We start from the raw sequence: 14,494 nt of genomic DNA, 5'->3' as shown, positions 1-14,494 counted from the left end.
TATGTCACAAAACCAAAATCATGATTATTATAATGTGAAAATTAGGTTCCGCTTTTTTCGATTTTTGAGTATTTGCAAAATAGTTCTTTTACACTTCATGCGCTTGCTCCTAAGCGGTGATATTCATCTAAATCCGGGTCCCTTTTCTCACATTCGTGAATCGAACATGCTGATAGACATAGTTACAAAAGATTGCAAAAACCTAAACATTTGTCTCTTCAATGCACGCAGTTTAAAAAACAAATATGACTTTTTCAGTGACTTTTTGACAAATTTGACTCAGAACACAATAGTGATCCTAACTGAAACTTGGTTGAATGAAACAGATATTTATCCAGAGAAAATTTTGAGTCCTAAACACAAATTTTATTCAAGATCAAGGTCATCAAAGACAGGAGTAAATAAGTGTGGGGGTGTTGCCATTTGGGTTCCTAGGGACATATCTTCAAAACAGCAAAATGATCTACATGTACTCAATGAAAGAGTCCTTATAGGTAGAAATATCTGGGCTATCGGTTAGCAAAATCCTAATTAATGCTTCGTATTGTCCAAATAAAAACTTGAGAAACTATTTCATTGACGAATTAACATCAGAGACTTCCTCGGCGTACTCAATCACTGACGAAGTTTTGCTTTTTTAAGATTATAATCTCAATTATTTCAACAAAAGGGAATCCACTTTAATGGATGAATTTGCGAGTAATTCCGGACTTACCTTGTCAAACAAAGAAAAACCAACATGAGCCATCAGCCAAGGCCTAACACTAATCGATCATGAGTTTTCCAGCAAAAACCAAATTCAAGATGTTCAGATTTCTCCCCATCAATTGAAATGGATCACTTGATTGTTTTGTACACTACCAAGTTTCTTGGTGAACCTAAAAACAGGAAGCAAAGTTTTATCAGTAGAAACAAAAGAAAGTTCGATGCAAAATAATTTAGTCTTGATCTTTCAAATCAGGACTGGAGTAACTTATATCAATGTGAAGATGGAAAGAGCATGTACAATGTTTTCATAAACGATTTCAGTAATACTCTAGAGTTGCATGCCCCACTTATAAAAAGCTTTCAACCAGAAAGAAAAATTGCTGAAAAAACTTCGCAAACAAAAAAGCTGAGAGAAGAAATCCCGAAAAAACATAGACTTTTTATTATCTGGAAAAAGAACCCATCGGAGCAAGCGCATACCTTTTCCAAATATCAGAGAAATTTGTTTAATAGGCGTTTAAAAACAGCCCAAAATGAGTTTTGCAAACAGTTTTTCAAAGAACTACCAACAAGTATAGAACAATGGAGTTTCGTCAAAAAAAGAATTGGCAAAGAAAGGGAGTGTCTCGTTATAGACAAACTAGTCGATGGTGAAACAGAAGAAAATGAACTTGATACTGCAAATTGTCTCAATAGAAGTTTTCAAAATCTAGGCTTAAACAATAGACAATATGTGAGCGCTCCAAAAATTTCTCGCATAGAAGTTAGGGAAAAGTTTTGCTTCAGAACAGTTACACTAACGGAACTCTATGATGCCATTGATTCACTCGACAACAATAAGTCTCCGGGTCCAGGCGTTTCTAATGCTTGGGTAATTAAGGCCGCAAAGTTTCCAATGGGAACCCATTTGCAGTTTGTTTTTAACACATGCATTAGTCAAAATACTTTCCCGGAAAATTTAAAACTTGCTTTCATTAGTCCGGTCTACAAAAAAGGGGACGCAAAAATTTTTGAGAACTATAGGCCTATCTCAATAACTCCAATGTTTGCAAAACTCTTTGAGCGTATACTTCTCAATCAAGTTAACGAATTTATACAAAAAGAAAAAATTTTAAACGGTACACAGTTTGATTTCAAACACATAAGTCTTCTACAGATGCTGTTTTACACTTAATCGAAGCATTACAAGAAGAAAACTACGATAACTTAACAAATTCAGTTGCTGTTTTTATTGATCTAGCTAAAGCATTTAATTCAATATCGCACAAAATTTTTCTCTAAAAGATTGAAGCTTACGGTTTTTCAGAAAGTGCAGTCCATTTATTTGTTTCATTTCTTAAAAACAGACAGCATTGAGTTAAGATAAATGATGTTTACTAAGAATGGTTGGAAACAAATTATGGTGTTCCACAGGGAACGGTTTTAGGGCCACTAGTTTTTCTTCTCTACATTAATGATTTTCGAGAAAAGGTACAAGGAAACTTCAGAAAAGGTACAAGCAAACGACATAATTCAGTTTGCTGATGACACAAATTTCCATTTTAGCAGAAACAATGTCAGCGAACTGGAAAAATGTGTTTCTGAAAAACTGGAGAAAACAGATAATTATCTAAAGCAAAACAAATTAAGCATGAATACCGGTAAAACTGATTTTCTTTGCGTCGCGAAAGAAAATGAAAATTTTGATCCAATAGTCTTTCGGGGACAAGAAATAAAACCACAAAGTCACTGCAGATACTTGGGTATAATGATTAATTCAAATTAAATTTTCAGGTACAACTCAACAAAGTCCTATCAAATATGGCCACAGCGATTAGATCCAAATACCTTTTACGCTATCAGTTACCTCTGAAAGCACGATTGATGCTATTCAAATCCCTAGTCCTTTCTCATTTAACATTCAGTGCTCTATATTTTCAGAACTTGAATTTCTCTACAATGCAGCGAATTAATCGACAAATCAATTGGGGAATTAAAGTTTGCCATATGAGAAAAAAGTTTGAGAGATCTACAGATCTTAGTAAAATCTGAAATTTTGCCTGCAGAACTTTCAATAAGCCAGATGAGTGTTTCAAAACTGAGGAATATTTTTTATGAAATCAGACGGCACTGAGAGTTTTTTCTAAGTGGTAATGTCTTAGTAAGAAAAAACAACAGAACTGAACAGCTAATTCTAAGGTCGAGCAGTCGATCATTACAAAAAAAGCATCAAAAAAATGAAAAACTTCTGCGTGAAGTCCGGACTATCAGATCACGCTCTAAGTTTAACCGCATGTTAAAACAGGATCTGCTCCAACAATTCAAATTTTTACCGTTGGAAAGGAACGTTGGTGGCTTCAAAAGTTATTTTTTACCTTTAAAAAACGGAACAACTATTTTTGATTTTGAACATTGTACTAATTTTGTATATATAATTTTAAACTTGTAATATTTAACCCCTGGGTTATATTTTATTTTACTTGTTTCGGTCCAAATTTGGCAGTTTCCATGTTCCCGGCGTGGTTTTTCTGATTTCGGCGTGTGTTTACTGATTTTGGCGTGTATTTACTGATTTTGGCGTGTTTTTTGCTTATCCTGATACGTTACTTGCAACGTTTTACGATTATAAGTCGTCTTCATGCGTATCGCCCAAATTTTTTGAAATTTTCGCTATTTTCTATGATTTTTCTATGAACATCATGGGAATTAAAACAAGGATGTACAGTCTATTTTCAGAAAAAAAGGTATCTATGCGAATAGACTGCACATAATGAGGTAGCAACATGCAACATACTCTTAGGATACACTGATACAGTACTGAGCCGACGTTTAACAATTGGAATCCAATGTAACAGCACTGATTTACTATGGCACTAGGGTCCGGGTTAGCTTTCATGAATTCGCTAATGCTGAAATCCATTCAAAGATGAAGAGATTAAAGAGAAATGGAGATCTAAGCTTAAACTGACAATTCAAAACTAACCATACATTTTAACCAATAAAAAATACTGCATTTTACTTATAGCACAATTACATTTCCGTGAGACTCTACTTTCAATTTCTGCAAATGAAGCTGCAGAGAGCTGCCCATGATCTCACTTCACCACGTTCTCGAAATGCCCTGTAGAAGGCAGCCACCGCGTAGTAAACAAACATTGCCAAAAATTGAAACAGCGCCAGAATCCAGAAGTAATTATACATCTTCCCTGAGTTCGGATTGCAATAGTCGAAGTTATCGGAGTGGCAATACCAATCGATTTCCTGCGCGAATTCAGATAGCAAGGTCGCAATCAAAGATCCAACACCAGTTGAAACATAGAGCAAACCCATCACCAGGCCTTTCATATTGTGTGGAGCTTCAGTGAATGCAAATTCAAGGAAACCATTGAGAGCGAAGAACTGCGCTGCAAAAAAACCAATAGTTTATCGATTTTCATTTTGATTCCAGAAAAATGTGCATTGATTATTCTGAACAAGAAGGCTCGCATGATTTTTGCGTTGCAGCAAAAGTTCCTGCACATTATTAGCCTGTTTCTTGGCAAAGGAATAAAACATTCTAAATTCAGGACAAAGGCGCCTTATTAGATGGGAGCGGTCAAGGAAATCGAGATGCTAGGGCCGACAGTTATTTCAAGTTTGTGTTCAATTAAGACGATGATAGAACAGCTTATTATTAGCTCGCCTTTTCTTTGGCTAGATTTAATATATAATTTCCAGCTGGAAATATAGAAGTAAATAAAAAAGGCATGTGTATATTAAATTTACAATACCCCCTTTGTATAGGATGATGTAGTGAACTATCCTCCTCCGAGTATACTATAGAGCGTGGCCGGTCAATTGGCCGACATACAGATTACCCGACACACCTTTTAGCCGAAACTTAAGGCATATAACTACAGCAATATAACTACGTCAAAACAACAGTTCATGATAATTACTCTCGCGTGAACATTTGGCTATAACTACTAGCTAATTTGTCCATGCCTCAGCGGCCCGTGGGACTTGATATGAAACTATCACAACCGAACAAATTATCACGACTTGGCCAATCACTATAGAAAAATGGGCCGATAGAATTTCTTTTAAGAGGGAACTGGTCTCACGTTCGGTTGTGATAGATTCGTATCAAGTCCCACGGACCGCTGATGCATGGCCATGTCCCGCGAGGCATGGCCAGATGCGGTGAAAATACAATCTAGAATTAGGCTATGTCCAATTTAGGCTAATAAAACGCATAGATGTATAGCCTTTTAAAAATATCAAAAATCAATCACATTCGTTGAAAATTCTACAATTTGGTACGTCTATTTGTTAAGAAGTCACCGGCAGATGGTATAAGCTCCGATTATATATTTTACATGGATGAACAAAGATATACCATATTAATCAATTTTTCTGTGACATGATACCCGAATTTATTTAGGGTATTATAGGGCTAAGAAAAATCTCCATCCACAGAACATTATTTCTTGCAGTGCACTTTACCGTTATTTTTTTGTTTCCGCAAACAATTTAGAAAATTTAAAAAACCGTTTTCAGAATTACGTATAACGGCATTGCTACAAAAAGGCAAGGCTCGAAAAGTTTCTCGTGTTTAATAATGGTAGCGCTTAAGAGTTAAAAAATCACATGAACTTTTTTGGTTTTTGGAAACATAACCAAAAATACACGCTGATACAATGAGGGGATACATCGGTTAGTATTAGTTCTAATAAGCATTAGAGTGCCGCATGGCCGCTAAGACCTCTAAAAACAAAATTCAAGTAGAGATGAATGAATCGGGGAAAACCATTTATAAAAAAAACGATCAAAAAAATCAAAAACAAAGCCGCAAAAATTCCGCAAACGACTCGAAAAAAAATTAACCACCCTAATTGACATCATGATTATGGCACATAAAAAATGCTAATCACTTTAACAATAACATGAACATAAACCGACTAACGTCGGAAAAATTTGCCCTCGAATGACAGGCGGTAATTCAGGGGCTGTAGCCTACATAAATTTTTCTTATTTTTCTTTATGGGTGCAAAAACATCAGCCGAAGGTAGGATTGGAACCCCGACCTCCGAGTTTGATCCCATCATATCGACGGAGGTATTAACCACTCGCATACCTTGTCATCATTCTCCAACAATCACTTTTGTTTGAACAGTAAGCTTTATTTCGAAGTGAGAGCAATTGAAACCACACGAAAATCAAGAAGAAGTGCGTGAAGTCACGTAAGAAGTCAAAGTTTATCGGAGAAGAAAAGCGCAAAACGGTCAAACAAAAAAGTTGCACAAGAAAAGACACACGTTTACAATAATTTCTCTTTCGAGAGCAATTAAACACGAAAATAACATAAAAGTGAACAATTAATAAGTATCTGACCAGAAAAGATGATAGAGCATTATTTATACGCTGCGATTCGAAAACACCAATTGTTCAAACACAATACGACAAATTTGATTTTCATTCAATAAGCAACTTCAAATTGACAGAAAAGCCCAACAAACAAACTTCAAGCAGAGAAAATTGGAGCTGAGGGAAGGGAAATGAAAGATAAAAAAAAACAAAATTCTGTGTAAAATTTCAACAAAATTCAACCGTAAAAATGAATAAAATGCCAATAGGCTAATTCCAAACAATTATTTAAAAACTTACTACTACTTCTGGTTAAGCATACATCAATCATTGTCGATTTATACAATAAAAAGCGAAGAACGGAAAAAAACAAAGAAATCAGTAATTTGTATTACTTTTCAATGATAAGTGTCCTGTGTAGCTTCCAGTGACTTCCACCACCACCAGTAGAAAATCTCTAAAAAAACATAATGAACAGTAAAATAGGAAAAGCACAAAATCAGATCAAATTAGCAAAAACAAGCAACAAAAACATAAAATTCGAAGAATCTGCATAAAAACTACTCATTTATCTTTACCAAAACGACTCAGAACTAAAATCAAAACAATCAAAAGGCAGCAGAAACACATAATTTGAACCATAGAAATCCGCAAATGCTATGAAAACTTGAATACAGAAATCATTAAAAAACAGCCTGAAATTTAAAAAATTTCAAAAGTTCATAAGTTTTTTGATATTACGAGAGCACATAGAGGCAAAAATATTTAATGGAGCAAATAGAGTAATGAAATGCCCGCAAAAGAACAGGCAGGTCATAATATATGTATATATAATAATCTAGTTTCATGACCGTCTATTGTAAATCAGTTAGAGTTTACCTTCCCAATTATGGTTTTAATACGCACAACAGAAGCCTTTTTTCTGAGAGAGGTAAGTCATGTTTGATCCAGAAAATCTGCCAAATTATAGACCAACATCTGATGCAACAGAAAATAACAATTAAAGTCATGCATCAATTCAGCTGCTGAGTGACAAAAGTTCACTTTACGCGTGATCAATGGCCGCAACAAAAGGCATTGAATGGACCACGAGAAACATAAACGGACTAATGTCGCAAGAATCGCTCTCGAACGACAGGCGGGTAGAGAAAAATTTTACCCCGATGGGATTCGTACCGTTAACCTCCCAATCCTTAACCACATGCGCTGCCCACTCGGCTATCAGGCCCTTCTTGTTGCTTGGCTGCAACCGATTTAATACTAGCAACAAGCTTTACTTCGAAGTGAGAGCAATAGATATCACTCAAAAATGAAGAACGAAAACGCGAAAAAGTCGAATGAGAAGTCAACGAATGTTCTGGAAGAAAAGCGCTAAATGGTTAAGCGAAAAATTTTGAATAAAAAAGACCAACACGTTTACAATAATTGCTATGAACTTCGTTTAAGAGCAATTAACAAATCATATCAGACTAGAGTCGTGCAAATTGCTCAAACGACCGGTCCAAGCCGCCAGGTAGAGGAAGGTGGACTGTGGATGTGAGAAGTGGGGTTGGGGTGATTGAGGGGGGGGACTTCGTAAAACTTTCAAGATTAAGAATCACCTTTCCCACCATGAAATTGTCTCCTCGAAACCGTTTTGTTTGAACTGCATTCTTGAGAAACTTGTTAGGCGTAAGGCTCTATCAGAACTTGATGCCCTCCGAGGGTTACCTCTTTATACCGTTTTGAGGACCAAAACTCAAATCGGTCAAGCGAAAAATCGCATAAAAACAACAGGTTTGATATATTTGTTACAAATTTTGTTTGACAACAGTTAATAATAGCTTCTCCAGCGCTTTCCGCTATTATTAACAGATGGTAACTAAGTCAAGAAATACATTCTGCTACAGTTTTCTGAAGCGGATTCTATCAACATAAAAATAGTCTTAAACATAGCCGGCAGATTGCCGGAATAGCTGCGAAAGAATAGACCTGCGTGCCATATAATAGAGATAGAAACAGATACAGATCTAAATTGAAAAAAATCGACGCCGCTCAAAAAACTAAGTAAAAAACATTCAGCGATAAATTAATAAAGCTTGCTAAAATTCATTCCGCAGAAGCCTCTTATTAGGGACCTTAACTGCACAAATGAGTTCCTTTGACCTTAAACAAATTCAAACTAAACTTAAGTTTTGAAGTGCAAGTCATTTTATTGAGTGAGGTAAGTCACGTATGATCAAAATCTAATCACGCAAATAACCTAAAAACTTTTGCTAAAGCGAGTAAGAAATGACGTCACGCGCGCAAATGCCGTTAGTGAGAGGAAGAAGTCATTCAGAAAATTTGACTTTTTCAGCTTTGCTGTGTGAACAAATGTAAAACGAAAAAAGAGCGTCAGACGACGAAACAAAAAAAACAAAGAGCACCGCAATATAGCTTCGCTCAGCTTACAGCTTCGCAGCTATAAAAAAGATAGGAAGACAGGCCAAAACAGAAACCTCTATTTATTGAATGCTGAGATGTTAAATTTTGAATCAGAACCTGTTTAACTTATTGCTCTTCTAATAGCTGCTCTCAAATAATTTTCAGTTAGAGTGACACTCAATCACTTGACCTTCTCTCTTTGAATTAAAGTCAAAAAAAGTCAACTTCGGAGTGAGGAAGCCGTTTTTGAAAGTGAGGTAAATCATGTGTGAACAAAAACTTAATCACGCCAATGAACCAAAAACTTTCCACTACCTCTCCGAAAAATGACGTCACCCCCGCAATTCAGTTGAAATGGACAAACGAACAAAAAGCAGATTTGCAGAGATTGTAAGGTCATATGCTCCTGACAAAAATCTTGACGAAACAAAAAAATAGCAGGACAAGTCCGCAGGACAGTCAGCAAAGCATCTCACCGTATATGCGCAAAAAATAAAAGAATCAAAAACCAATTTGAAAATTTTTTTCCAATATTTACTACTTAGGGAACACCTACAAATAACAATTTTAAAAAAAAATTGACTCTTTGCGTCGTTACAATGAGTGCATAATACAACACACTTGTGGTAATCAATGACAGACAAAGCAAAAAAAAATTACAATTAGTAAAAAACAATCTGTGAAAATCAGTGACGCCATACTAATAGAACCTTATAACCACAATCCAAAACACTTGACCACAGCATATCAGCAAATTTAAACCACAGCATATCATGCAACTTTAAAAGTCAAAAGGTCGAAATATATTTCAACAGTTCTGATGGCTGAAAAAGACAATAGAACTACAGATGAAAACATTAAATTTATCAAAAGCAAATGGTATCTCAGTTACAAAATACGTTAGCTAAAAATTGGAGCCAATAGATTGACTAAAAGTAAGCGTAGTAAAAGGTCGATAACATATTATTTTGGTTAATGAGAAAGGACCACAACAAAAACACTTAATACCAAGAAATCAACTTTCATTTTTTGAAAAAAATCAGCTGTCAAAGTCTTAAAAACGATTGCAGTGAACTTAAGCGACTAATAAGATTCACCCAATACTCAATAGCAACCGATGAAATCTGCCATTAATGAGATTGAGTGATAAAACAGTACTAAAAACAACAAAAACTAAAAAAGTCGGTCAAATTTTTTGAAAACGAAAAGCGTATAAGTCAAAGAAAAAACAGCTAAAAGCTGAAACGATTAACTCGAATAATCTAGGCATCCTTAGCAAGCGATGAGATTTGTCAACAAGGCGACTAAAAACTAAGACAACTAATTGAGCAATAAAAAATTCTAAAACCTCAAATATTCGTTAAAATTTCTTGGAAAGAATTAAGGCCAAAGTCATGAAATCAACTATCAATAAACTCAAATTTTAATTAGGTTCAATTATTCCTCATTAGCAACCAATGACACTGTCATTAATGACATTAGGTGTTAAGATAACAGATTATATTAGAATAGGGGCAAACATCAAATTTTCAATAAATTTTTGACAACAAAAAATGTCAAAGTATAGAAAGCATCAGCTGTCCGTAGATGATTTCGATCAATTGGAATAGCACTCAAGACAAGAAACACTGAAAACAGCAATAACATTTCAGTACATGAAAAAAATTCTTTCAAAAACGAAAAACTTGCCAAATACCAACTTTTTCACTCTGAAGTAGCTTGGAAAATCACGCTTCAAACCTAGTCGCTTTTGTGCTCCCTTTATTATTCCAACGTGAATCAAATCACCACTCTAATTTAACTTCTCACTGACGTGAAAGCCAAAAAGAGGTAAACAGTCGTTAAAAATATTACAATCCCAAAACTTTGGATTGTAAAAACCAAGAGAACGCCAATAATAGCCCCAGCTCAGCCATCACTTTGCGTCTATTAATAAAACTAACAAAATTAAAAATAGAAACATCCCTTGCAGAACTTTCAATTATACCATGGAGCTATACCAGCACAGCATTCTATTCATAGTTTTGTGACATTTGGTATCAGTCGTCTAAATCATCCAAAGCTGACCTTTCAAATTTTCGGAAGGAATGATATTTATGCTTGAATTAATTTTGACTTGAAATCAAAGTACTTTCTGCAAACAAACTTAAGTCTCAATAGGTTGAGAACATTTCGATTAAATCAATACCGTCTCAATGATAAGCCACGAATTTTGTTCAAGTTTCACTTCCCATTTTTAATGGTTAGCAAATCCTGATCATAAACGGCGTTAAGAAAAATTAAATATCAGATTTTCAAAATTGCGAGAGAATCGTTAGTCGGCTCTAATTGCAGATGCGAGTTTGATTAAGAAACTAAGAAGCTTATTCACCATTAACAACAGAAGCAGGAATTAGTGGATTTACAAGTGCTGAACATATCTCCTTTTTATTCTGAGGACAGAACGATGAACATATCGCAGATGAACATATCTCCAATGTTCCAATGTTCTCCCTTGATACCAATAAGCATGATTGGGATTGAAAGAATAGAAGATATTGAAAAAAAAAGATTTTTGTTCAAAAACATTTTTTAAGTCCGATTTATTTTGATGGCATTTCTTCGTAGTTGAACATACTTCTGTTTCTTAGAAAGAGGCGACAGGGGCTACTATCAATACCAATAAGCATAAGAGATGGTAACTAGGACTTATAGGAACGACGTTCAAATAGCGGGCATCTAAAATTTGGCTTTATGGGTTTATCCCGTTTCTATTTCTGACTTCAATTTTTTTATACTGACTCTGTTCATTTTGAATTGCTTTGCTGAGCAACTGATGTTCAAATTCACTTTCAGCAGAATGAGAAGAGAGAAACTAGCCTAGAGAAGTCAAAAAGATTTCACGCAAAATGTCAAAAAAGCGGCAAAATGGTAAAGCGAAAAAAAGTTCGACGAAGTAGAAAAAATAGGAGCGCTATAATAGCCGGCTGAGAAGATGAGGGCGGCTATTAATAATCTACATCGGGCCTTGTAACTCAGATTAATCAGCACAAAATTCAAATACTGGGCATCTAGAACGGGGTCTCTATGGGCTTATCCCTTTCTATTTCTGATTTCGTTTCTCGATGTTGCTTCAATTCATTATAGATAGCCTTGCTGAGCTGCTGCTTCTTAAAAGCACGTTGAGCAGATTGAGAGATGGGTGTACTTGCCCAGAGAAGTAAAAAAGATCGCACCCAAAAATTCCGATAGCTGGAAAAATTCCTGAGACGACTCGAAGAGTCGTTTTTGCACCAAAAACCTAGCCATTGCCATCACTACTGTCTAATAGACTGACTGAGGGAGGGGAACAACGAAAAAGTCAAACAGCAATTGGAAATTTGGCCAAAAATTATTTTGAAAGAAGAATTCGATTAACATTTAAAACTTATATTGGCACTTGAGCAATTAAATAGGCCAAACAAAACAATTCAGGCCTTCTAAGCGCACAAACTTTTAATTTTGAAGAATGTGAGAGAAAAGAGCAAACAGATTTCCTTTATCTCAAACTAGTGTCAAACTTTTTCTCAAACTACTTTAAGCAATAAGCCTCAATTCAACTCCATAAATTTTAATGAGACAAAACAATGGCCAAAAATATCAAGAACTGCCTACAACTACAGATAAAGAAAAATTTCCAAATAAGAGAAAAATTTGACAAAATTATCAAAAACCGTTAAACCGCTTTAATAAACAACCTTAAAATATTATTAGTATCATTATTTCTATTACTATTATTATCATTATTATTTGATTATTATTATTGCTCAGTGGAACCTTAAAGCAAGAATTAAGTTGAAACAAAAAGTGAACAGAAAATTCAGCTAGGTTGGAAAAAATTATCACACCTCGAGTTCCCGCTCTAAAAAATTAGTACGAACAAAAACCACTCTCCTTTCACTCAACTGTACAAATTTGGTCAGCAGTCACGAAACTACAAAGCAAAAGCGGCATTTCTTGTTTCAAATTCACTCCGAAATTATCGAAAAGAAATGCCACGAACACTCACCTCTTCGAGTAGTATGAAATAGGTCCTCAATAATAGCCCTCTGAGTAGATCACGTCAGCTATGAAAAAATTGAAGACACTGACACTCTTCGCAAAAGAAACGATAATCGAAAATTGTCTGCGGAGAAAAAAGCCATTATAAATTTCTCACATTTTTTTGAAGTATCGGAACAAAACATGGCAGCACAAGGGTAGTATTTTATTAACTACAATCTTGCGCAGATAATTGACATCAGTTAAAGGAGAATTTTAAATATTGAGTCCTAAAAATTCGCGACAACTTACCGAATCCCATAAACAAGTATTGTGGAACTTGATAGAATATTGAGAAGTTTGTTGCGTGATATGTAGTGCCTCCGATATATTGCTGCGTGACGCAATATTCGTCCACTAACTCCGGATTGTCATTATACTTTGCTTTACAGTCGTTGAACTGCTTGATCCGGACGTACTCCACAATTCCGGCTGAGAGCAGCGCCAAAACTAAAATCAGAGCCATAAATCAATTCAACTTTCACACAACTAGCTGCCCCAAAATCTATGCATTAATTTTCGTAATGTATTATTACAACAGCTGTTGGCATGCGTGCAGAAAAGAATCGAGAGCCAAAAGTAGTACTCAACTACCTGTGCGTCTTATCTAAAGTTCCAGGCAGCGTATTTTACTAGTATTAGAGAATATGAACAAGGAGGCTCGGTAATGTGCGTACACACATAATGTTCCGACCCCGCTTATCCACATTCTCGATTTAATTCGCTACTAAATGATGAAGAAATAGAAAACTTTCAAAAACACAAAAATCCTTCAGTAAACAACCAAAGAAATACGATAATGCCACGCTAAAGGACGATGAAAGTTGTTGATAATAGGACTACTAGAAATGACGATAATAAAAATTAAACAACACATTATTTACGACCAAAACTCGATGTCTATAATTTAAAAACAAATCATAACAAAACAAACTCGCATCAGATAAAATCAATACACAACCATTTGGCCTATACTTTATTAGAAAAGATATGGGACATGTCCCCAAAACGAATCGTCAAAAGGTCGACAACAAAGAGCAAATAGGTGCAGTTCAAAAATACTTTTTCCATTTTTGAAAAGAATTAATTTCACAGTTATTAATGTCATTAGATATAAACTGAAATCACTATAATGTTCATTTATAACTACATAGTAAGCAATTGAGACTTGTCATTATCCAATGTTTGATTGCGCAAAATTCTAAATCCAATTGGATCAACAATTATTGTTAAAATTAAAAAGAAACCAAAAATCCTTTGAAATGTACAAATATATAAAAATCTAACATTTTATGAAATCTCGTAGTAACGAAAGCCGAGAAACAAATGTTTGAAGCTAAAACCATTACAAAGATTAAATTATAGCTCACTGGAAACGGGTTGTGACCTGTGTTTACAGAGACTGAGCTACAAATCGACCAAAAAATATTTCAAAAAGACGAAGCTCAAAAACTCAAATTTATTTTTGAAAACAAAGAATTTCAAAAACCATAACAGACCTAGGATTACAACAAAAAGCGATGGATTAAGATGCAAAGCCTCAGGAAACCAATTGGGTCTGTTAATGATGAGAGTAAGTCACAAACGCACAAAACAACAACATACATTAAGAAGCCAAAACTTCAAACAATTTTGCGACACCACACTGGTCAAGGCACAAAGATGTTAACTGCAAGAACTCTAAAACATTAATTTCTACTCATTTCAACATCAACGAGTCGATAAAAGGACTAAGTTGACATGACAACGAGAAACCCAAAATTTGAAGAAAATAGAAATCTCGAAAACTTTTATGAAATTAATTGGTCGAGGCAATCAGTCACAAAGCATAGCCAAGTGCAAAAAAAAACCAGAAAGCGTAAATCAACAAGATTAATTGAGACTTCCACTTAGTGAGATTAAGTTACATGGCGACGAAAATGAAAGCAAAAAGGAGAAAGTTGAGAAAATCTTTTTTAAAATTAATTTGAAAATCATTAAAACAGCAATAAAATGA

At 34.9% G+C, this 14,494-nt stretch overlaps 2 protein-coding genes across 2 annotated transcripts in view; both read right to left on the bottom strand.

Annotated features, from left to right (window-relative positions):
* The window catches only part of LOC142339436 (UBX domain-containing protein 1-B-like), a 394,986-nt gene that overhangs the window by 74,658 nt on the left and 305,834 nt on the right, over nt 1-14,494 (bottom strand). The window lies entirely within an intron of this gene.
* LOC142339433 (solute carrier family 15 member 4-like) overlaps nt 3,634-14,494 on the bottom strand; it is a 29,877-nt gene continuing 19,016 nt past the window's right edge. Inside the window, exons 5-6 of the mRNA XM_075389464.1 lie at nt 12,751-12,948; nt 3,634-4,091 (exon numbers count right to left, since the gene is read on the bottom strand). Of these exons, the coding sequence (XP_075245579.1) occupies nt 3,742-4,091; nt 12,751-12,948 (548 nt within the window). The 3' untranslated portion in view covers nt 3,634-3,741. The remainder of the gene's footprint in view (nt 4,092-12,750; nt 12,949-14,494) is intronic.

The sequence above is a fragment of the Convolutriloba macropyga genome, chromosome 5 (genome assembly GCF_964194025.1).
Source record: "Convolutriloba macropyga chromosome 5, txConMacr16.3, whole genome shotgun sequence".
In the NCBI taxonomy this organism is placed as follows: domain Eukaryota; kingdom Metazoa; phylum Xenacoelomorpha; order Acoela; family Convolutidae; genus Convolutriloba; species Convolutriloba macropyga.
The sequence above is the reverse complement of the archived record's forward strand: the minus strand, read 5'-3'. Positions and strand labels throughout refer to the sequence as shown.